Source organism: Aythya marila (genome assembly GCF_965140915.1).
Source record: "Aythya marila genome assembly, chromosome: 1".
In the NCBI taxonomy this organism is placed as follows: domain Eukaryota; kingdom Metazoa; phylum Chordata; class Aves; order Anseriformes; family Anatidae; genus Aythya; species Aythya marila.
In genome coordinates this window covers 68,362,501-68,388,281 of record NC_139042.1, presented here as the reverse complement: position 1 = coordinate 68,388,281, position 25,781 = coordinate 68,362,501, and the positions used below count along the sequence as shown (strand labels likewise).

The following is a 25,781-nucleotide window of genomic DNA, read 5'->3' as shown; positions in this document are numbered from 1 at the left end:
CCACCACCTTCTGAGTGAAGAATTTATCCTGAATAAATGCTCTAAACTTACTCTTTTCTGGTTTAAAGCCACTACATGTTGTCCTATCACTACATGCCCTGACAGAGAGTCCCTCTCCAGCTTTCCTGTAGGCCCCCCTGTAGGTACTGGAAGTCTGCTGTAAGGTCTCCCCAGATCCTTCTCGTCTCCAGGCTGAACAACCCTAACTCCCTCTGCCTCTCTTTGTAGAAGAGGTTCTCCAGCCCTCTGATCATCCTCGTGGCCCTCCTCTGGACTCCCTCTAATACTTCCACGTCCTTCTTATGCTGGAGTGACAGAGCTGAATGCAGTAGTCCAGGTGGGATATCATGAGGGTGAAGTAAGAAAGAGACAATCACCTCCCTGGACCTGCTGGCTACACTTCTTTTGACACAGCCCAGAATGCAGTTGGCTTTCTGGGCTATAAATGCACATTGCTGGCCCATGTTGAGTTTTCATCCACCAGTACCCCCACGTCCTTCTCCTCAGAGCTGCTCTCAAACCATTCTCCACCCAGCCTGTATTTGTGCTTAGGATTGCCCTGGCTCAGGTGCAGGACCTTGCACTTGGCCACTCACCATTTATATATGTATATATCTAACAATGGCCATCATATGAGAATATTTCAGTAAAGATGAAGAACTTTTAAAATTGCCTTTAAAGGTGGGATTTGTCCTGTTCATGCAAACTCTATAGAAGAAATCTCCATTGATGAGGTTCCTTGGCAGCAATGCCAACGATGAGCTGATATACATGGACTCAGTCTGGAGCCCCTATGGGATATCAAGGCTGGTGGAAAATTCAAAACAAAAGCCTATGTTTTCCTCACACAAACTGTAACTCCTGCACAAATTCATGGAAGAAAATTCCATTAAAGTCTGTTTAATCCAGAGACTCCAATTGTGCTTCAGAAAAATCTTTAAATCACAAATTGCAGGAGGCTGGGATTATATTCTGGGGAAATATCCACAGATGATTTTTCTGACCTTATACTGCTTCATGAGATCTGTTGTTGCTGTCTGTCATACTGCTAATGCTGTGAAGTTTATCACAATCCCATGCTACTTCAAATGGATTAATCTAAAATTTATAAAAGATGAAAGAATAATCCCCAATCACTTGAAACCACTGCACATTCACCACACACTTCACACCAGAAGAATATTATCCCTGCTGTACATAAATTCTGCAGAACTTAAGTAGGGGTTCATATCCATCCTATGCCTCTTCTCATCTTTCCTCAGACTTAAGCCCAGTAGAAGATTCAATATCTTAGAGACAACTCGTGATGTCATGAATAGCTTTATATCATAATAAATATCTTAAAAGAAAGACTCAGTCTTTGACAAATCAAAACTTCATCTCACCTTTCAGCAATCCTCTCACAACTTCCTGGTGCTAAGCTTCAAGCCATCACACACCCTCATTGTTTCCAAAGTGAAAACAGGACAACAAATCACCAGATAATAAAATGGTGGAACAGATAGTTAATGCTCTTCTCCTGAACATGCATGTGGGTCAAATCACTTGGTTACGTTTAGAGCAAACCAGTTCATGACAACAGTAATTTGAGTATTATATATGGAAACCTGACAGCATAGTTGAACCAAAAGTGCAATATTCAAAATTCATGTAAAATAACTATTTTATTTTTAGGTTCAAGCATACTCACATTGTATAATCCACCTTCTGCACCATTCTTATGTACTGACAGGAAAAGGCATACTTCGTTTGGCTGATTTTAATAAGCCCACTTCTTACACAGTGTTCCTGCAATACCATCAACATTCATCTAATTTACATCTAAAGCTCAGAAACAATGAAGAAATATATGTATAAAAAGCCAACTGCTTTAATGCAACTGTAATCAGCCTCTAAAGATGAAAATTTTAAGTACAAAATACATTGTCTTAATGTTGCACTATGAAAAATACCGTGAAATTATCATAATGGCTTACAAACAAACCTAATGAAATAAACTGAAGATTGTACTGACTGTGATTAAAAACTCTGCATTTCTCATTTTAGCAGCATGGAGCTTGTGAAAGCCACCAAATTGATTATAGAGGAAAGAACAGTACATGGTTTAAGAATAAGCTATCCAACAGAATTTCACTTTTAATGTTTATTGCATGGGTTCTTCATTAAGCCCTGAAATCTCATTTACTTTGGTTAGCTGGAGACAGGGAATGGGACAGTGGGCTCATTAGCCTGGAAAATTGTACCTGCCTCATAAAAAACAGAATGCTAGTACTACCATTGCCATATTGGTTTCCTCTTGTAAACTTACTTTCCTGTTGTCAAACATCAGAACTGTGTAGAGTTTAGCACCCACATTCACGCTCTTTGGTGTTGCTATGACAATGGCAGGCACATAATAACAATTTCCTGTCTGTGTCCCAGTTCTGGCAAAGACATAGTCTCCAACCTGCACACCAGGAAAGCTTTGGTTAACAATAACCATGTAGCTTGTGAGTTTTACAAGACCTAAAAGGCAAATACTAAAATATTCATACATGAATCATCATTCTAATCTGTTCCCATGTTTAATATGGATCTTTAAAAGGAAAGGAGAGGAATTTGGTCCTTGCATGTACTATTCAATTTTCATTGAATCAGGGGAGAACACAAAGCAAAAATAAATGACAAAGCCCTAATAAATGCACCAGAGCTCAACTAGCAATTTGAACAGAATGACAAAACTCTTCCAGTTTCCAGTTCTCATTAACTCTTCCCCTTTAGCTCTGCTCAAATGTACACATTTTTATGTAACTGATTTATACAAAATCATTTTTAAAACGAATGTGGAAGTAGCATTTTTTTTTAATCAAATTATATGTTTAGAACCTGCTATACACTGAATTGTGTATAAAGGACTCTCCCCTGATCTTAATCTGTGAACTAGAGAACAATACATTTTGCTTCTAAACATCTTCCATTTCTTCTTCAGGTGGCCAAATACTCATGTTCTACTAAGAAAATAATACAAACTTCTCATAAACAAAGGAATCAAATCATAATCAATATGACTGTAATTTTCAATATCACTCCAAACAAATAAAAACTAGTGTGTTGAAAATAACATGGAAATGGAGATATTACTCTCACTATAGACTTTTCTTTAAAAGAAATAATGCATTTAAAATATATATTTAAAAAAATATATATAATTTATTCTGTATGTAACCAAAGGGACAAAATTCCAAATGCGTATTTGCTATCATAAAAAATATTAAATTTTTCACCTGCAGATATGTGTATGGCATAGCACCTCCCACCGGTATAACAAACTTCAGAGGTACAATCCAAGTCTCCCCATGGCTTAAGTCAACAAGTGTGCAGGTAGGACTGATATTCTTCGTCACAGTTCCTAAAAGAACAACAAAGTAACATGCTAATGATTTTTCTTTTACCTCTTGTAAAAAAATAAAATAAAATAAAATAAAAAATTAATTCTGTAGACTGCCACACAGCACTGAGATTAAACATTCTATACTATACTATATTCCTCATTTTCATTTAGCCAGGATAAATTGTGCCAGGACAGAAGAGAAATTTGTGCCTGAAAAAAAAAACCAGTCTTACTAAGCATTCTAAATAACAGCATAAAACAAAGAATAATTTTGTAGTACAGGCATGACATTTGTAAGACTATCAGGTCACTGATTGGTCATCATAAATCTATTATCCCAGATAAAATATACAAATTTAAAATAAAAACACAAGTGAAGGTAACACAAAAATAATGGACTTCCTGACTACATGTGCACATACCCCCTCCATATGTAGTTGCTCTGCCTCAGATCCCTCCTTCTAAATGGAGAGGGCAGAGCAAGCTCAGAAATATGGCTATCCAAGATACAAAAGAACATGAAAATAGAAAAATTGCCCAAGGTACTTTCTTTTTCCCATATCAAAGCCTGCTTATAAGTATAATTTATTCATTAAGAAAAAACAGAACACATTTTTACCTCATAGCCATTCTGGCTTAAAGCTCAACAGAAAGGCAAAAGCATTTAGTGAATTCTTTGAACACACCCAAAACCACAACCTTTGACAAATGGTCAACAGAAACAATTGAGGGAGGCATCAAAGAGGAATAGGCTGATACCTTCAACCTGATCTAGTGGGAGGTGTCCCTGCTCATAGTGGAGGGTTGGAACTGGATGGTCTTTAAGGTCCCTTCCAACCCAAACTAATCTGTGATTCTATAATACTCCCTGCTACTGTTATTTAAAATTATTTTCTTCCACACTCTTCTTATAGAAATGAAACTGTTTGAAGATCAGAAATGAAACCATTTGTAGAAATTAAACATTGTTTTTTTAATCATACAAAATGTATGTCTTTCTATAAATGTATATACTTGCACACAAGGTATATATTCATTTTTCATGAATATACATATGTAATATAATCAATACTAAACATGACTACAACAGAAGTAGCCAAACACAACCTAAAGTAATGTTTTATCAGTAATAGAAAACTATAAAAAAATATTTAAAATGTGGACAAAAATAGATACCTGGATAATAAAATCCTGTGATGTCTGATCTTGCAATCACCTTTTGGCTTTTGAAAGTCACAAATACTTTGTCTTTTCGTGTTTTTTTAGACTTTGTCTTCACAGTTTCTTCTTCAAGTCTCTGTAATTTGATACAATTATATATTTTTTTTCACAACAACCAACCAGTCAGCCTGAACCTATCCTTTGGAACCGACTACAATTTAGGCAATTTAATGTAATAAACTCTGTTGATGATTCACAGTAAATTGGATTATTTTAAATATTCAGAATAGTTATAAACAGAACAAGTTCATTACAGGAAGCTCTCATGGATAAGACTACCTAAGAGTTTTCACTATTAAATCCTGTTTAATATGGTCATAATGATACCTGGACTTTTAAATATTCAGGCAAAAATTTACCTTGATGAATTATGGTTCTGGCTGCTGTTTTCCTAGGAAATAATTTAAAAATTGGACAAATCATATTCAAGAATGAGCTAAAGAAAAATCTACTGATTTTGCAGAACAAGTGAACACATCCATTTTGTCCAGATAGGTGGGTCTTCGCAGTTATCTTATTTTCATAAAGGTTAGCACTGTATGGAATGACCGACTAAAAATACAAATACAGAATCAAAAATTTAAATTAAAAAAAGATAGTGTCTGGAAAATGTTTATTTACAAACTATAAATTCAAAATTATTTTTTTCAAAATTTTTTAAATGTTTCAGCTTAGCAAAATATTAAATTACATTTTATGGAGCTGCTGCTGTCCGTGATTTTGTCCTTTTAGTTAGTGTTCTTCTCTTGGGAAGGCAACCCCCCAGACTACAGAAGACCAAATCACACTGACAAATTGCTCCTTAATGAAGTTTGGGGGACCATGCACTGGATGGTGAGGATAGAAATACCAAGGGGCGGCTGTATGTACCACAGTTCAAGTCCTAGTTGAAGGCAGTGACTGCAATTAGCAGTAACTGAATAAAGAATGTAAAAAGTGCAATGGATCTCATGCAGTTACTGAGGCATGGCATTGTGGAAATCAAATGATATGAAAAATAGCTAGACTACCATAAATCACAAGTGGCTTTACATAGAAATATACCATTTGGCTTTCCCGGATTTTGAGTACTTTAGTTTACAGCTATGTTCTTTTACCCTAAAGCTTTTATAGCTCACGTTCACATTTCACAGGGTATTACTGTCACTTGCCTTTAAAATAAGTCATACTCTCTGAATCATTTTCCTTTTTTTTCTGGAAGAAAAAATTTCTTCCCATTCAGGGCACCTCCCACTGCAAGTTTTGAGAGGATCAGGCTGTTGTGTGTATATGTCAGAATGTGAAAGAATACTTTACATTTTGGTTTCCTGAAAAACCTGAGAGAAATTATTATATAGAATCCTTTTCTTTCTAACAAGTCTGTAATCCCAGTATTTTGAAAGTATATTTTATACATACAATCCTCTAGAATAACAATGTCACTTACATTTGCTACAATAGCACATTAATTCTTGAATGTCTATTATTTTCTCTATACTGCTTATGATGATGCTTCTAAATATAAATTATAAGCAAGTGTAACATGAAGTAAATCACTTTTTGCCTGTTAATTTCTAAGTACTTACTTATTAGCTCACCTCATAAACAATTTGCAAGCATCCATCTCTACTACAATTCCACTGAGTAACAAAAACATACAGTTTGAAATCTCAAACTTTTCCGCATATCTACGCACCATTTATCAACTGTATTTCTGAAAAATAACCATAGTCCATATGGTCCTAAAAAAACCCTGCATACTAGGTGAGTATAATTTGCTTCCGCGTCTGATGAGATTTTCTTCCTAAGAAAGGTATATTTGGTTTTGATACTTGGTTTGCCCTAACGAGCAATTATGATGCAAAAAATAGGAAATTGAAACAATTACTAAATTGTTTGCTCTCAGTTTCAGTGTAACTATGATAAACTTTTTTTCCCAATCTCCCACATAAAAATCATATAGGATCCTAAAAAATAAAATAAAATAAAATAAAATAAAAAATAAATAAAATAAAATAAAATAAAATAAAATAAAATAAAATAAAATAAAATAAAATAAAATAAAAATCCCCCAAATAAGCAAAGGAAAGCAGAACAAAAAAGGCAAGGATATATTTTAAATAGGAGACACCTGTTGTGTTTTTTTGGTGTTTTTGTTGTTGTTGTTGTTTTTCTAGTTTACTCTTTACCCCTATAGAATATAACCTATATCAACAACTCTGTTTTTCGAACTGAGTCTAAAACAAAGGCCCTTCACAGCGCTTAGGTGCCTGCTTAAAGTAAAACCTAACATAGTCTGGCTTGAGTGCAAAGACTTCCAAGTCCACAGACACAAAAAGGTATTTGGGTAAACCATTTACTTAATTCCTCAGGCTCCAGAGGGACAGCTGGTGCTGAATATTTATTCAAAACTAATTTGTAATGCTTGACTAATAACTTGGGCAATTTCCAGCAGTCCACATTAACCCAGCTACTAAAGGCTCTGCAAGCACCCCAGGGAGGGCTCCAAGCAGTGCAAAATTCAGGTGGTGCAGAAAGACCCTGTGAAGTGAAATCCATCTCTCCTACCTACCACACAGCCTTTAGGTAGTCGGTGCAATTGACCCAGGCACTCTCAGAGTGCCCATTTCTGGAATATTATTGTCCAGTATTGTTAAAAAAGAGCCCCATCTGAATCACAGGGATCCCACCCTGTTTAGCTCTGCTTCTGCTGAAGGCAATACAAGATCACATGAGGTGAAGCTGACTTCACTTCCCACATCCAATATCTTCTGTATTTTAAAATTCTCTTTCAAAGAGATTAGTTTTTGCACCTTCCTACTGTAATTGAGTATGGATAGGAGGAATATCAGCAGACTCTGGCTCTAACTTTGGCGTTACACAAACGTGATACTTTAGAGCCAAACAGCCTCTGTTCTTCCCATGCTGCTGGTGGCAACATGCCTGTACTGCATAGACTACAATCCATTTTTATCAAGGATCCTACCTTGTTGTAGCTATACACTTTGTCCAACACATTACTATATTGATGACTATGGAAAATTTGACCAAACATTTCTAGGTAATTATTAAAATTACTTATAACTTTCTTGTTGCTATGCTGTTTGGGATGCTCGTTTTGCCTTGTCTCCCCAAAGAGGCACAAGAACAAAGGCAGGAGATGCCAAGCTGCTTAGGAAGCATATGAAATATAAAAGAGGTATCAACAGACAGTGATTAGTGATCCTTAAATGGTGTGGAAGAATGAGGAGTGTAAGAATTAGGACACCAGGAAATAGAAGAAATTGCCAAGGGAGATGCAGAATTTCCATTCTTACAAAGAATCATTTCTCAACTATAAATATTTCATTAGGAATAATTAAATCAATCAGATATGAAACGTTTTTCAGAAAGAATAGACTCAGTGAACCACTAGAGGTCCCTTTCCACCCAAATAAACAAGCTTTACAGATCACAGTATGCTTATTAACCACTTCAAATTCTTTTTATTACATGGTGACCATTCAGCAGGGTCACAAACAAGTATAAGTCCTGCACATTTCAGCTTATCCTAAGGGAAGCGCAGTACTTTTAAAAGCGTATTCTTAATTAGAGTGGATCCTTAGTAATGAATGCAACTTTCTCTGTCTGCAGAATTGGATGGCCAATGATGTATAGAAAAATAAATATTTAGTATGAGGAGAAATGTTCCTCATCACACCCACAGGAAAGATTATGACACTTGGGGAAAGAACTATTTTAATGAAAAAGTGATAGCCCTTAAGAGGATGCAAAAAACTTTCCTAGAAGCTGTTGTGTCTGAAGAATAGTAATGCCAAGACCCCAGTAGACCTGAAGTGGTCTAATGAGAAGTGGATAGAGGACCCTGAACACATTCTTTTACTAGGTGAAAATAACGTTGTAAACAACTTTTACAGTTCAATGAGAAAAATCATAAAAATGATGGTTGATTGTTATGCCTGGCAAGTTCGAAATACAAATATTTTAAGTCAAAACAGTTACTTCTTAGAACAAATAAAATTATAGATTCCTCATTTTTTAACATCTGTAAATGAAAACCCAGTGACAGCTTGAAGAGGGAGATTTTTGTCAACACATGCTTTAATCTGTACAGCAAAAAGAACTGAGTAAAATAAGATGCAGTCTACAATTAGCCCTCCAATTAGGTAATCTTTAATTTTTCACTGTTTCATATTTTGCTTGATAATAATTAGATGTGTTTATTCATTTCCCAAAGCATTTACTTCTTGCATCACTAGAGGTCTTCTGTCATCTCATGGCCCTGTGCAGACATATGTTTACTTCACCCTCTTTCAATAGGGCACTGACATAGCCTACGTTTCTCAAACATAGGCAAACACAGCAGCCCGACCACAACTCCCAAAGAAGGTCAGAGCACAGAGGGAGGATAACCAGATCATTAATTCAGTTGTAGGCTTAAAGAGAAAGCTCCCATAGCAAGGACATCCAAAAAGGATTACTAATTGTTTTAAGAAGTTGTGAAGGTAATTAAGAACCCGTAAAAGCTAAAAAAATAAGGGGTCGAGTTTATTTATTTATTTATTTATTTTAAAATAGCAGGCAATTTAGAAGTCTGCTTTGTCAAGTAGACTTCCAGGATAATTGGGATTTTTCCACTATTTTACAATGGTAATTTTAATTCAGTGTCATCTCTGCTATTTCCTCACAGTAATGTAATGTATTTCCGCTGGCACTTTACTTTTTTATACCCATTCTGTAGATAGAAAACACACTTGGAAAAGCCTCTGGCAGCATTTTGAAAAGGCTCAGAGTTTTTTGCTTATTTTTTTATTCTCTTTTTTCCACCACATAAACAGAATTCTAATTACATCTGCATTTCTGCCTCTTACTCTTAAAGCTTTTCAGTTGCAGATTAGCAATTACTGAAGATGGTGCTGTGATTAGGCTCCTAAAGCAGGTTGACTCAGGATAAGTGATTGCACAATGTTAATCACATCATGTCTGAAAGTACACATTGGTGTTTCAAGGCAACAGCAAAATTACAGAGTGAAAAAATGAAACATGAACAAGTTTCTGCTACTCTTATACTGGGACATTATATTGCAGAGATAAATCAATAATCAAAATAACTCTATTGGTGATGTAATATTTTCAGACTAATGTAAAATGAATTAAGATCATCTGGTTTTTGAGACATTAAAATGTTTTCAGATGCACATTCTTAGTGGAATAAATGACTGAAAACTGAACGCATTCCTTCCCATAATCATTTATTTTCATACATGGACTGTGTTATCATAACATATTATTGTCAATTTAATGCAAATATTTTTTATAACTTATGTCAACACATGTAAAAGGCTAGAGCTTTTAACGAAAAATATTGGTATCAATGAAAAGAGGGGTATATCTCAATAAATGTCAGATAAAAAAAGATTGCCTTTTTAAATACTGGCACTATATTTCTGCACATGACCTGCTAGGTAGTGTATACTGATACTTGGCATACTTTATAAGCTACCTGTTCATATATTGATGCCTATATTTTACAGACAGCTAAATTTCAGTGTCTAAATACGGAGCTGAATCTCACCCTCTGCCCTATCTTTTAGAAGATAGGTAACCACAGAAGATTACAATGAACCACTCTGACATTACAAGATCTTTTATCCCTGTTTATCTGATATTAACCGAAATGCAAGTCTTGTATCATAATTGTCTTTCGTATACCTTTCTCCTTTCAGATATCTCTCTTGTGCTTGCAGAGGAGATAATGATATTTTGCTCAGATTTGTTTCAAAGAGGCTTGATTTCTGCAGTGCTCTCAGCTGCAGAAGTTCTACTTTACCAGTACTTCCAAAGAGTTATGAAGCCTTGTTCTCTTTTTAACTAGCTGTTTTCCTCTCCCTATTTGTATAGCATCATATTAAATGCCTAGTTTATAAGTTATTACCACAGAACAAAATTACTGCAGAAGCACATACTGAAGATGAATATCTGGGGAAAAAAAAAAAAAAAAAAAAAAAACTTCCAATTTGTACCTTTTTATTTTTGCTGATGTGTAATTCTGAGTTCTTCTCAATTTCCTTTTTGACAGCTTCCTGGAGATCAGAGGCCTGCTGAATATATGTTAATGCTGCCAGTATCTCATCTTCTAACAATATTACATCTTCATAGGAAATTGGCCATCCCAAATTCTCTAAAGCCTCCAACAAAGCTTCCTTATGCTCCATATATTGAACTGGCCCATCCTCTTTAAATCTTTAAAAGTAAATAAATAGATTTGTAATTACATGTAGGAGAAATTTTAATTTTGACAGTACTTTAAAAATAAAATCACAACATTCAAAATTTAAATGCAGAATAAAACATCAAATAAATACAATCTATTTTCTGTGTGGCACAATCTGTTTTATTTCATCTAGCTACCATTGTGTTTAATCAAACAACTGCATCTGGCCAATCTGCATCTCTAGCAAAGACATCTACAGAGCAATTTAAGTGGCTGAGCATAGGCATTTGATGCCATTTTAGATGTCCTAGAATACCTGAGGCATCGATAAAGAACTTACTGATATGATCCAGAAATCACGGAAATCTCTGGTCCTTCTGGAGCAGCAGCTAGCACAAAGGGGCATGCATCTAGATCATTTAAAATGGCACAAGATGTCTAATTAAGTCCTGACTTCCTGCATCAGTTTTGATTGATCATAGAATCATAGAATGGCCTGGGTTGGAAGGGACCTCAAGGATCACCTAGTTTCAAACCCACTGCCATAGGCAGGGACACCACCCACTAGATCTGGTTGCTCAGGGCCTCATCTAACCTGGTCTTGAAAACCTCCATGGATGGGACATCCACAGCTTCTCTGGGCAACCTGTTCCAGTGCCTCACCACTGTCTGAGTGAAAAATTTACGTCTAACATCTAATCTAAATCTCCCCTCTTTTAGTTTAAAACCATTCCTCCTTGTCTAATCATTATCTACCTGAGTAAAGAGCTATTCTCTATCCTTTTTATAAGACCCAATTAAGTATTGAAAGGCTGTGATGAGGTCACCCTGGAGCCTTCTCTTCTGTAGGCTGAACATCCCCAGCTCTCTCAGCCTATCTTCATTGAAGAGGTGCTCCAGCCCCTTGATCATCTCTGTGTCCCTCCTCTGGACCCGCTCTAACAGCTCCTTATCCTTCTTGCACTGGGGGCTCCAGACCTGGATGCAGCACTCCAGGTGGCAGAGTAGAGGTGGACAATGACCTCCCTCGCCCTACTGGCCACTCCTCTGGTGATGCAGCCCAGGATGCAGTTGGCCTTCTGGGCTGCAAGCACACACTGCTGGCTCATGTCAAGGTGTTTGTCCACCAGAACCCCCAAGTCCTTCTTTTCAGGGCTGCTCTCAATGAGTTCTTCTCCCAGTCTGTGCTCATGTCTGGGATTGCACCAGCCCAGGTGCAACACCCTGCGTTTAGACTTGTTGAACCTCATTAGGTTCACGTGGGCCCACTTCTATCATATCAACTGCACCACTCAGATTGGTGTCATCTGCAAGTTTGCAGAGGGTACACTCAATTCCACTATGTCATTGATGATGACGCTAAACGGTATCAGTCTAAGGACAGACCCCTGAGGTACACCACTTGTCACCAGCCTCCACTTGGATGTAGATCCATCGATCATCACTCTCTGGCTGCGACCTTCAAGCCAATTCCTTATCCACTGAATAGCACACCCATCAAATCCACATCTATCCAATTTGGAGACCAGGATATCGCGTAGATGTCATGATGACATCAAAAGAGCAAGAATCTGCTGCTGCTTATTCCTTTCAGTCCTGTTCTGCTCAGTTTTCACTCAAAGTTCAGGAGTTTGTTTCCACCCAGGGTTCGCATTATGTCAACATCCACTACACTGAACAGCCATCTTGAACCTGCACACTGAAAGTATCTATACATGGAAAGCTGAGTAACATATAGTCATTTTGATAATAAACTAACAAACTACACCCCCAAAACCCAGCACAGGTAGAATTCTTTAAATCTCGAATTGGAAGTAAGGTACTTCTTTTTAGTATTCAAGTCAGTCCTGTGCGTCTTCTCTGCAGCTTCGCCAACATAAAATATGAAACCTAGGCATGGAGAGAGTATTTAAGCGTCTGTCTTACTAACACATACAACCACGGTGATGCCTGCTGCGTTGTCCTACTCTTTGTCACTTCATCTCTCTACACCTCTACGATCTGTTTTGTAATGAAATTATACTGACTGGTATAGTTACTTACCTAGATTTTGTTATCTATTAAATGAATCCTTTGTTCATCTAGAATCAATGTTAAGCTAACGTATCTCCTGATCTGGATATCTCATCTATTTTGAACACAATCATAATATTATTACTTCTCCAGTAAATATGGATTTTCCTGGTAATCTAAGATAACCATCTGGTAAACACTAGTGAATCAGAGAGCTTCTCAACCACTTCTTTAAGGGGTCCTGTGACAAAGTTAGTAGACTTTATTATCTTCTCCCTACAGATTCCTAATGATTTTTAGAACACGCCATCATCCTTTTGTTATACATGAACATGATCATTTAAATTACAGATTTAGAAGAGAAACAGATCAAATATTTCAACTTCTATGCACCAACATTAATAATCTTACCATGCCCCTCTAGCTACAGACTGTACAATTGCTAGATTTCTTTTTTTCCTGACATATATGATTGGCCATACTTCACCCACAATAAAATATTTTGGATGTCACATTGTCAACTTTCTGCACTTTATACCTCACTGTCAGAATTAGCAAACATCTATTCCCTCTTTTTAATTGTATGCTGTTCTTTTGTTTAATAGGCTTCACTTCCTTTCTGCATCAGAATGGGTTTTTGCCCAAAACCGTTCTCCTTTTTGATGACAGAACACTGTAATTTGGCTCATTAGCTGAAGTCTGAAGCATTCTTGTTTTTGTTCCTATTTTTCTGCCTAGAGTATTTCCCACCCATTCAGTTTTGATTATTTTATTTCCACATTATTCTTTGAAGTAAACAGATGCCAACTTCACTGATGCCAGTCTTGTTTATTTAGTCTCTGGTTTTCTAAATCAATATACAGAAACAATCCAGTTAAAGTAGTGTGAATTTTCACTGTGATACATAGTTGCAGTACAAGCGGTAAAGGTGCTTATTATAATTTAAAACCAGCCACTGAGGTGCTCTTTACTGGATGAGAGAAGATCTAACATGATGCCAAAGGCAATGACATGCTGCCCTCCCAAGGCACCGTCACTCAACACTGATCAAGAATAGACTACTGCTGTTCAAATGGAATGCAAGTCCTTTCCTTTGAAAATAATCAACACTGCAAGAAGGTGGTCCAGAATTTAGTATCACACAAACATTTTTGAAACTAAGGTGCAGGCATGAAATACCTGAAAACAAAACAAGTTGTTTAAAGAAATAGTGGTAAAAAGAAATGTCAACCATTTAAGAGAAGCCTTTCAGAGGTAAGTTAGAAAAACAAATGGTGATAGCTTACTTGTCTCTTTCCTCTTGAGATAGTGCTCTCCAGATAACTAGATTTAGTCGCCTATTAAAAAAAAGCAAAGCAGTTTTGAGGGAATGGAGTTCCTTGTGTATCTGATGATCTCCAAACAGTAAATAAACACAGTTTCTTAAGATATCTGCACTATTTGTATTCCAAGAGCACTGTATTGTTAAACTGTGTACTTATCATTCAGCTATGAAATTATCAAATGCAAGAGAAGATGGGAAAACAGCGTCTTCCATCAAGTGGCAACATGACTATTTCAGGGTCATTGAAGGATTAGTGGCAATCACTGCTGTTTCCTGACAAGATTTTGTATGGATGGTTCTATTCAGCACCAGCATAATAAATCAAATAATAGAAGTGATTAAATGCCAGTTAAGTTCCTCCAATTAAACAGTTTCAGAAAACTGTAGCCTAAAGACTCATGGAGAGCAATGATAATTATTTTTTTTTCTGCTAAGATAACCCCTCCATTGTGCCGTTATGGTTTCTGATTAATTAAACTCTGGCTACATAAAAACTACTGACAGGAAAACAGAAGTGATACTCCCAAAGCTATATAGTGCTGAAGTCTTTAAAAAGCACCACTAAACCTTCTGTTTTTGCTTTGAGACATAAATCATAAACTCTTATTAGGTCATCTAGCTCACAGTTTTCTCTATTAGCTTCTAAAACAGTTAAGCCATCGCTCAATTACTTCATTTCACACTACAGAAATAAACCTCTACCAATGATCCTAATTGCTGTAATTACAGAAAAATGCACTCCCTTTGGAAATACAAGAACAGATTCATTGTTAGCAAAAATTCAGATTGCAACCATTAGACTTTTAAAACCATCCTAGTTTTACTGTTGAGTATAAAAAAAAAGACCATTAACACCAGATTTTGAATATCAATTTCTTGTTGATTAATTTTATCTACTAGAAACCAAAACCAAGCACATCTAGAATGTAAATTACTTAGTTCATTCACAATTTGCAGTCTCAGCATGCTCCACTGACTATTTCATGCTTCTAAATGTGCACACTCATAACCAACTCATTCATAAATGCCTCTGGCTATACAAGATCATGCACAGTTTGAAGCTCTCAGCCTTTTTCGCCTTCAATATTCTCTTTGTTAGAGTATGAAATTTCTGTCCTCACCACTTTTTCACCCCTTAATTTGATGCTAAGGTTAATCCATATATGGGGAAGATATTGTCATGCTTGCTTCCACTCTTGAAACTGAATGCTCTGACATATTGTCTCATCTACAGATGTCAGAATAAATTTCTGACTAGTCACTATTCACAAAGCTGAAATGCAGCCTTTGCAAAATCAATTACTAGAAAAGTGGTGTTGCATTTATAGCAAAACAAATTTGACTGGCTTGCTGTTTCACAGGTAGAGTACAAGCAATGAGAAGACCTTTTTATGTTGTTAATGATGTTCTGTTGTAAATATACCTGATTCATTACCCATTCATATGGTGGTAAAGATAAGTTATCTGTATTATCAGTCACCAAAGATTTAAGGAGGCAGTGGACAGCATTGTGAAAATGCTCCTTAGGAAAAGGTCATCAGAGTTTAACCTGAAAACATCTTTTTTTTTTCCTCAAAATTGAAGTCAATAAATATTAAATATTCAGTAGTATAGCACAGCAATGAAAACCTCAAAAATTCTTCAGAAGTGAGTCAAAAATATACCAGTTGCCCATCTTCCTGTCAAAATGAGTGTGAAATCCAGATTTCTCTAAGTTCTTCAACAGCCTGATAATAACAGCATTGTCTCAATAACAAAATAATAACAGATTTTTCTTCATTGAATTCCTCTGGTATTAGACATAGCAAACAGCATTTTCAAATCATAATCTTTGATTTTTACCACAAAAGGTATATAAATTTAGCAATAGGAAGCAGGAATGAAAAAGAGAGCTATTACATGTTTAAAAAAGAACTGACATTATCATATTGCTGCAGAGAAAAGAAAAACTTAAAGGATCTCAATAGCTTTCATCAAGAAACAAAGACTAAACACTTGCCATCAAGGGTTTTTTATCATATAAAATAATTACTTCTGTAAATATTATTAAAATACAGCCTGAGAAGACATCTCATTTATTAAAACAATTCTAGTCAAAGCTCTTATAAAGTTACTAAATGATATCAGTAGTCAAATAACTTCATTACATCAAAAAAACTGCATAAATTTAAATCAAGGTAAAGATACAACTTAGAGATCTAATGTCCTTGCCCTTGCTTTTTACCTCTGATGTGCTCTTATCAACATTTAATTAATAAGTACAACACATATATCCTTCTCAAAAATACTAAATTAAATTAAATTAAATTAAATTAAAATGATCAGTATCTTGAGAGGTGGACCCATGCAAACCTTATGAATGTCACCATGACCAAGTGCAAGGTCCTGCACCTGGGCCAGGGTAATCCCAAGCACTTCCAGAATTAAAAAGAAAAAAAAGTCATTGACCAAATAAAATATGAACAACATGTTATTTTTTATCTCCTTGTCTATTATGTTTGTTGTTTTTATCATTATTATTATTATGCATTTTGTGTGAAGAAAATAAACATTTCACTTACAGGTTAATGGTTGATTAAAGTTTGTCAAAGTATGGAATTTCCAGTATCAACCAAATATCCACTACCTAAGAAAATTCTGAAATTAGACTGTAAATATGATACAATTCTGATGAGTAGACTTGCCTTTCATAGGATTTAATTGCTTTTTCCAGCTTCTGCTTATAGGCATCAAGATTCACAGCCTGAGGATTAATTAGTGTGATCCCCTTCTTGTTGCTAAAATGGGCCAATGGTAAAATCTATGACACAATAAAAGACAAAGACATTATTTATCATACAACTTTTCCTCTGTAAGAATAAAAGAATGGCAATGAGTCTATGTACAAGGATCAGAACAGACAGAAGGGACATGGAAAGGCTGCAGAAACAAAGCTGTGAGCACCTCAAAGAAATGGCCATTGAACATCAGTTAATGATAGACATCTTGTGAAATGATATAATTGCATTACACAGAAAGTTGCTAAATCAATTATTTTAAGACAAGGCAAATCAAGGTTATTAATTAGTAGTTAGTTTTAATTAAACCAGTACTCTCAAAAAAACTCACTCTAATAATGAAAGAAGGGACAGAAGCATATTCCAGATCATACTGCTTTAAAGCAACACTCATTATATAATTATTGCAGACAGATATGTCAGTTACTCTTATTCTGGAGGACCATATTTTCTAAGGAATTAGACGACCAAAGCAAGAGAGATTTTGGGCTACCACACTGATCACCAAAGAATGAACAAGTTGGATATCACTCACTGCAACTAGTCTTAATTGACCACAATAAGGATTAGGAACCTAACCAGGTAGTTCAGAATCAGGAACCTCCATACCTTTCAAAGCTCACAACTAGGCATCTCCATCAGCCGAAATTATTATAAAATAGCAACTCACACAGTTAATAGTATATCTTAAAAAGCAAAAAAAAGTGTGGAAAAGGATGACAGAAAGGAGGAAAGATGCCTTCCCATTTTTCAGTCCAAAGTCCCACCATCCTTCAGCCTTTTAAATTACTCAGTGGTTCCAATAAGAAAAGCTATTTATTCATCAACACCATGATGATGATTATAAAGAGAAAAAATACAAGGAGAAAATGGAGAAATCAAAGAATGTTACTCTCCTCAGAACTGTTTTTTACACATACATGTATGGTTGATTTGGAAGCTTCTCCAAGTTCCTGTCTGAGATCAGGATGTAATGACAAAAGGATGGATGAGGTTCAAGTTAAATAAAAATAAAATCACTGTTGAGGGGGATAATGCAAGCAAACAAAAAATAAAGCAACAACAAAACTTCTACATTTGAGAAATTTTTTCAATGATTTTGTATACATATATGTGTGTTTCAATCATTACAACCTAGCTAGATTCCGAATTATTGCTGTAGGATCATTTTTTCAGGAGCAATGATTTGACTTTATATTCCCTATTTGCAGCTGGCTGTCAAGTGGCAAACCTCTCTTTCTGAAGACATCTCTCTGATTTACAAATTTCTGTCACTTCAGTGCCAGACCACATCAAAGCTCTTCATATTGGATTAATTTTAAGATCACTTAGAAGCTAAGGTTAATGGCAACACGTCAGTGAAGCACCTTACCAGAGATGGATGAAGCAAATCTCTGCTCACAAGCCATGCAATCTGCCTATCTGTCATTTCCAGGTGGAGTTTGAAAGCTGGAAAGCAGGGAACTAAGAGCAACCCCCATCCAGCCCTGTGCTGCCATGGTTGTTGTCTGCTATATTACTCCAAATAAGTTTATAAAAGTTCAGGGGGGGGTCACCATGTGGAAGCCTTCTCTCATATCCCTTACAAATTCCCAGAGCAAATTCAAGTACAAACAGCATTACATGAAAAATGAATATTTAATACAGTTTGGAAAACACTCTAAATAGATTGTGAAGGACAGACAAGCATAAACACATTATTACAGTACTGCAGAATAAAACCAGAACAGAATGTGTTCTTAGCAAGTAGTAAACTTCAAATATTATGCATACTTTCAGAGCAATGGAAACTGCTCATGAAGTCAACTGAAAATTCACAGATTCAGCTGAAAGAAATGACAATGAAGATTTTTTAGTGCCAAAATGTTTTGTCATTTTCTAGATTAAATACTTAAACTTTCATATCAAAAGAAATCACTTGTTTCAAAATGGCTTTTATTTCAAAACCAAATTTCAACATTTTGGAGACAAAACTAAAGCATAATAACCCTAGAAAAATTTATTTCGACTGAACAAGATATCTTGGTCTGGCTGAATCTGAACTTGACTCTCTAGAGTAAAGAATTGAGTCAACAAAACATGACTTGCAAAGCTGTATGAAGATGACTCATTTTGCAAAAACACAGTTGGTTCTATAGGGAAGGTTTGCTCCAGAACTACCACAATATAATTCGGATAAAATCTCAGATGGATATTTTTTTTCTGGATATGAATCTGATGGATATTTTAATGAATTAATTTCTGTGAAATAATTCAGGTGAAACAAAAAGGTCACATAAAATTGGGAAAGGAGGTCAGCCTCTGCTGTTAGTGAACAGTTGTCATAGAAACCTTTTGCTTGCTTCATCTCCAAAGTGAGAAAACTGCTCACATTTAGTCCATCATCACTGCTAGCAAAGGCTGAAAATAAAATTTATACCATCCCCAGAAACGCAGTCGAGGATGTCTGCATTCCATACCAAGAAAAATTAGATTTCAGAGGAAAGAATGCAAAAATGTCTGTAAGTTTATTATCCTCAGTGAACTCTTCTTGACATACCAGAATAATCAAGATAGTTCTTGGTCCAGACCAGATTCTTTCCAGAGGTTCCTTTCTAAAACCATTTTGTGATTCTGTGATTCTTCATCAATCTGTTAATATCTCCTGTTTAAGCTCTTAACTAATCTCAGAACCTATTTTTTGCTTTTCGATATCTCATGAGCTCTACCAGTTACACCTGGTTGGCAACCCCAGATGCTTTTCTCCTGCATACTGCTTCAGACCCAGAAAAATCCATACCTCTACACACAGAATAATTCTCCACCGTCCAAGAAACTGAGTGTTTCTATGCAATTCATGGGGATTATCAGGTACAAAAGTGGTAAAAATTATTTATTTTTTGTATTTCTATTCTTGAATCTAAAGAAAGCCCATACCTAACTGTCCAGACCATACCAACTGTACAGTAACACTGAACTTAATTCAACCCTGAACGAGGCTAGCATAAGCTCCCATGAACTACCATTTAAAAAACACCTCTGCTTGTACTTCTAGGGTAGTAGTGTAGTACCCTAGTGTAGCTGGCCAGAGAAGCTTTGGATGCCCCATCCCTGGAAGTGTTTAGGCCAGGCTAGATGGGGCTTTGAGTAACCTGATATAGGGAAAGGTGTCTCTGTCCATGATAGGGGGTTAGAATTAGATGTCTTTAGGGTCTCTTCCAACCCAAACCATTCTATTATTCTATTCGCTGAAACACATCTTTGAAATATTTTTAAAGACTATTAGGTTATACAGACTAGTGGTTTTGCAAAAAGCAGTTCAAATGCAGCTCAGGATTATCTTGGAAATTATTCAAAATTCAAAAAGGTGGAAGAAAGAGCTCTACTTAGTAGCTATACTCAGAAGAAGATGGAAAAAGATGTGACTCCTCAGAAATAGGTCATAAGGGATATCTGAAAGCCACACTGCTTTTTTTGTTTGGCATTTCACTTACAGTAGATTGTTTTGTACAGTTTTTTAGTTACTGAATATCCAGTATTTTGGGGGGAAAAAAATCTGTCTGAAATGTGAAAATGTATATTTTTGAGTTTCTGATATAAAATCCATCTTTTTAATTGTATCCAAAAAAAAAAAAAAATACCCAAAGAACTTGGTTTTGACTGTTTTACTAAAATAGAGGATATGGGTTTGCTTCCACAATGTGCATGTTGTTACAAAACGCATTCCTGAATTCAAAACATAAATGTGAAAATTTTTAAATCTACGGATGTGTATGTTATAAATATTTTATTTGATTGTATATCACAGCCTATTCCAAAACACCTTTCTTACTCATTGTTATTTAAATAGCTTTTTAGTTTTGCATTGTTCAAAGAAGCAGCTTTTATTACTTAAAATAAGATGCAACATATTTTTAGGACTTCTATAGGATTCATAAGAGGAATTAATTTAGAGAAACTTGCCAAAAAAAGAAATTCCTTTAAAGGGAAAAGCAATTGCAATTTTAAGACATATGATTCATCACAAATTTTGCACCTCCATAATCTCACAATCCTTTACATCTATGAAAATTAGATTTTACTTACTGAATGCCAATCCTTTTCAAAAAGTCTTTAGAGTACACATGTAAAATGTGAGAATGCATCAACCTACAAACTATGCACCTGCACATTTTTCCAAATGACTTTATGGACTTAAAATACAGTAGTTCAGTGAGTTAATATGAAGGAGAAGTGGCTGTGACCCTCAAGAAATTGCTGAGTACCTGATGGCTGCACACTGCCATCAACTGGTAACTGTGAAAGAAAAATTATACAGCTGTAAAATTTAAAAGTCCACAAGAAATACTATTAACTATCAGTTTTACCTTCTTACTGGTGGATGAATGACCATTATTAGATACACACTATACGTTCAGTACACATCAGCCATCCGCCATGAACGCTAGACAATATAATTATGAAATTTATGGAAACGAGTAAAAAAAAATCCTTTTGGAAACAGTACAAAGGTTTATGTTTACTTTGAAACAGCATAAACGTTTTACCTCATCAAATACTTTGGAAACTACATGCTTGTCCAGAACTGGGATGTATTTAGTACCATGAGGGACAGCTGTAGGAGCTAAGGCATCCATGATGGTGAGTCGCCTAGCAACGAGGCCATGAGTGTTTAACCAAAAAGCTGAAGAGGTATCTAGAGAACTAGAAACAAGAGACTGTAAGATGAAGGTAGAAATGTATTTGAGAACTTTCAAAAGACAAAAGAAGAATATAAACTAAATTTTGTGTGATGTGTCTTTAGATGCACTCACATACCTTGTAGATGTCCTTTTCACAGTTTTCTTCATTTTCAGACCTGAAACAAAACATTTGCATTTCATTACGTTATAGTTTTTGTGCACACAAAAGCATATATACATACACTGACAGAGGAATAGCGTAATTTTCTTATTTGTGCCTACTAGTAGTGTCACAAGGACTACAAAATAGCATTCATTTGCTAAATCAATCAATGAGAATAATGTTTCCTGTGTCTGTTGGTGCTTGATCAATGGTAACAGTATTACTGTGTGTCTCATGAGTCCTAATTAACTAATGAGCAAATGTATAAAGTAGACGGTGAATAATTTATTTATTTTTAAAAAGACTTTGAATTTTGTTCTTATTTATTCCTGTAACCCAAAATAAAGATTAACCAGTTTATTCCCCAATTCAAGATGCAGTACCAAGCACTATCACTAAAGAAATGACAAGCAGTAGATAATTTAAGGTATATTGCTATGAAAATCTATACAAAATGTATCTGAAGAACTAAAAATAAGACACTGAAATCTAAAAAGTCCAACATCTTTAATTATTAATGGTGAGGTTTTAGAAGAACTTATAGGACCTATTGTATAGAGCTGCATGAATCACTGTGAGACATGAAAACTATCTGGAAGTATATGCAAGCCCTACTGGAAATACTTTTGCCTCTACATAATCATCCTTCCCAGAGCATATAAAGTGCAACCTCCTTTCATATCAGTACCACACTGTCACCACTATCAGCTTTAGACTCAACATTGCACATAACTAAGAGTTACTACATCAAAACAACAATATATTACTATATCATAAGAAGAGATTCTCGAAAAGTATTTACCCCATTGATAAAAAGTAACTTCCTTTCAGCAGTCTAACATATATCAGCATCACAGCTTACACATACTGTGGACATAAGTAAGCTGCTGTAAGCTAGTTTAGAAGTCTGGAAGCAGTTGTAAATTGTGAATACCTTGTTTCAACACCCTCTTGCTTCTCCAGCTCTATGCATCTCTGCTGAGCTCTGGACCTTTCAACTGTGGGTCTACATGGTTTTGCCTATTTTGAACTATTAGTTCCAAACATATCTAGAGAAATATTATCAGCTACCCCATCCAGGGCTTCCTGTTAACCTGCCTTTGAAAACAGTTGTGCATTTCACACTCTTTTTGAGAGAAAAACTCTTTTTTTCAGGAGATGTTCTTTCCTCTGGGCTTTCTTCCCTTGATTGCACACTATGGCTCAGAATTCGCAGCAGACTCGTTTTTGTTTGCTCTGTAGGTGTTGAAAAGGAAAGAAAGAAAAAGAACTAGCATTCATCAAATACATGCCTGGGATTTTTGAGTTCCTCATTGGTATCCAGTCCCAATTTTTAAACGACTGCCTATACAAGGCCACAAACACAAAATTACTTCAGCACTAGTTTGTACTTTGTGCTTTCCCAAGGATGAAGACTGCACAGAAAGAATATTTCAAAGAGGAATAGTACTGTTAGTGTAGTAAAGAGAAGATACCATAAGTAATGTTGTTAACTAGTGAAACATAGATCAGCTCTTCAGTCTCACCAACAATGTACTATTTAAGATAAAAAGAAATAAGGGTTTAATATCTACTGTTAACAAACTGCTTACAGAGGTTTTATAATTTTTTGTCAAAATGGTTTAATCTTTCATTGCAGGGAATATGATGAAACATAAATGAGCAGACATTTGTCTGTTCATTTGAGTCAACTAAGATGGGAAAAAGTAAAAATGACAAATATTAGAATTTCAGAAAGATTGTTTTTTTGAAGCTTCATCAAAGGCTCCATTTGTTCCTACAAGGGATGCTTTCTTCTATTGTCAACAGAATGTTTTCAAGTTAGTGGATAAATTCTAATAAAAACTACAATTCGTTTTAGTCATACCTGCAAATAATGCTTTCTTCCTTCGGGCTGGACTGTCACCGGCGGTTTGCCAGGCATCTACCATACATCGAAGTGGACTCGGTGCTGGCTCTTGTGAAGCACAGCATGGCCTACTGCTAAGGGTAGTGTCGAACTCTTCAACATGTTCATTTACAGAAGACACAGTGTGTGTTTGCTTCTGATTACTGCTTGTAAGTGACAATGAGAAGAAACAAGCAGTAAATACCTCCAAGTATATGATATCACTGTTTAAAAAAATGCTAAGTTGAAGTCTACAAAAAAATTAAATAGACATTTCAAATGTTTAAACAGTGCAAAATATTTTCTCTGTCGTCCTAGTCTGCATTTCAAAGAGAAGCTCAAAGGAGGTTAAATTACTGTTAGTTTTTTGACCAATTTAAAAGTCATTCTTTAGTCTATTTTAAAAAATGTTTATCACTTCGAAGGCAACACCCTCACATATATTTTTAGTCAGACATCAGAATGATCGCTAATAGCCACTTTGAATTCTGTGGAGAAAGAACAGACCTACTAACAGCAATGAAAGTAGCTGACATATATATATATATATATATATGTACTTTATTTTTCACTACTGTAGTGAAAAATAAATATATAAATATTTTTCACTACAGTAGTGAAAAATAAAGTACATAAATTCTGAAATAAACACCTACATTTTTATATGGAACAGACTACCTCATCTTCTATACGTACTAAATCATTCCACAGGACACTGCACTTTTAATTTACTTAAGCACATTTATATTAACTTACTGTTTTTAAGAGATCCCTGTCTTATAAAGCTGAATACTTTCAATGTACTTTTTGTCTTTGTACTATATTTTTGTACAGATAAATGAGGCACCAGGCAAGCTATTCCTTCCTTTTTACTAACACTGTGCTCCTATACAACTCACTTAATGTTTGAATCCAGGTCTGTCTTTGCTCCTCAGACAGAAACTCAGCATAATTAGCCATGCTGCAAACTCTTCTGCAATGGCCCAGGTGTCTGCCTCCACTATGCTGTGGAAGAACCTCTGTTTGAACTGTCATGCTTGGCACTGTGACATTTTAAACAAGCTTTTCAACTGATGCTGAACATGGAACTACTTTTAATGAGATTACTTATCTTTTGATAAAAAAACAGAGAGAAATATGGCATGAACATACAGACATACAATGTAAGATCAAAAATGCGGACAGAATAAGCTGAGTTTCATCCAAGGTGTTTGCCAACCAAACCAACCATCTTTTAAACAAAAACATTCCTAAGCAATTTATGTTTCAGTCAGCTTATTCCAATGAGTGGTAATCTAGTCATGTAGTACTAAGCCAACTCTACCAATAGGACAATAATTTTTATTGAATTTCCTAGAACAGAGGGAACAACTTTGCCCTGTACTTGAGAGAGTAAAATATTTTCACCTCTTTGCTTTAATTATTCCAAATAATTTGAAACTACCTGTCACTTTGTTCCAGTTTCAGGCATCACAGTTATTAGTATGTTTTTCCAGGCTTTTCTTTTCCATTTATGTAACTGTTTCTTTAAAAAATCAATCTTTCTTTTTAAAAGAGGAGAGTGTCAGAGATTAAAAATGCGAGACAATGAAAAAGAAGAAACGTAACAGATAGCTCCTATCTCTTACTAGCCTAATAGCAGTATGAGAACATACCTGTTCTCTGAATCATTTTCTTCTTTATAACAATCCATCATCAGACATTCAGTATGAAAGGTCTTCACTTTCTCTAGATCTTTTTCTCCCTGCTCAATCTCTTGTTTTAAAAGATGTATGTCTTCACTCTATCAAAGAGAAAATCAAATACCTTATTACAATTACTCCTAAGCATATTTCATTTCTGAACTGACCTGAAACTATGCAAGCTCGGATAATAATATTGAATAATGACTCAGTTAGGATAGCTGCATGATTTTGTATATTTTTTCAGGTAGTCTTCCCATTTCCTAAACCAACATTTGTTTTGCCCACTTTCTGTATGTATATTTAAAGAAAATATAGAATTTATAGAAAAAAAAAAAAAAAAAAAAAGGATAATAATGTAAGGTACATCTATTATAAAAAGTTTCATTCTGTCACTCTGTCACTCTACAAATCACAGCTGTATCACATTCTGTCCCTGAAAAACGTGAAGAACTATAGTCTTCAAGTAAATGTTGGAACTGAACTGAC

At 35.3% G+C, this 25,781-nt stretch overlaps 1 protein-coding gene across 1 annotated transcript in view; it reads right to left on the bottom strand.

Annotated features, from left to right (window-relative positions):
• Positions 1 to 25,781, bottom strand: part of VWA3B (von Willebrand factor A domain containing 3B) — a gene marked incomplete at both ends in the record, with an annotated part of 68,297 nt that overhangs the window by 7,257 nt on the left and 35,259 nt on the right. Inside the window, 12 exon segments of the mRNA XM_082784646.1 lie at positions 1,691 to 1,788; positions 2,309 to 2,446; positions 3,264 to 3,388; positions 4,547 to 4,667; positions 10,594 to 10,813; positions 14,084 to 14,134; positions 16,806 to 16,921; positions 21,425 to 21,581; positions 21,696 to 21,735; positions 22,794 to 22,958; positions 23,590 to 23,774; positions 25,266 to 25,393. Coding sequence (XP_082640772.1) covers positions 1,691 to 1,788; positions 2,309 to 2,446; positions 3,264 to 3,388; positions 4,547 to 4,667; positions 10,594 to 10,813; positions 14,084 to 14,134; positions 16,806 to 16,921; positions 21,425 to 21,581; positions 21,696 to 21,735; positions 22,794 to 22,958; positions 23,590 to 23,774; positions 25,266 to 25,393 — 1,544 coding nt within the window.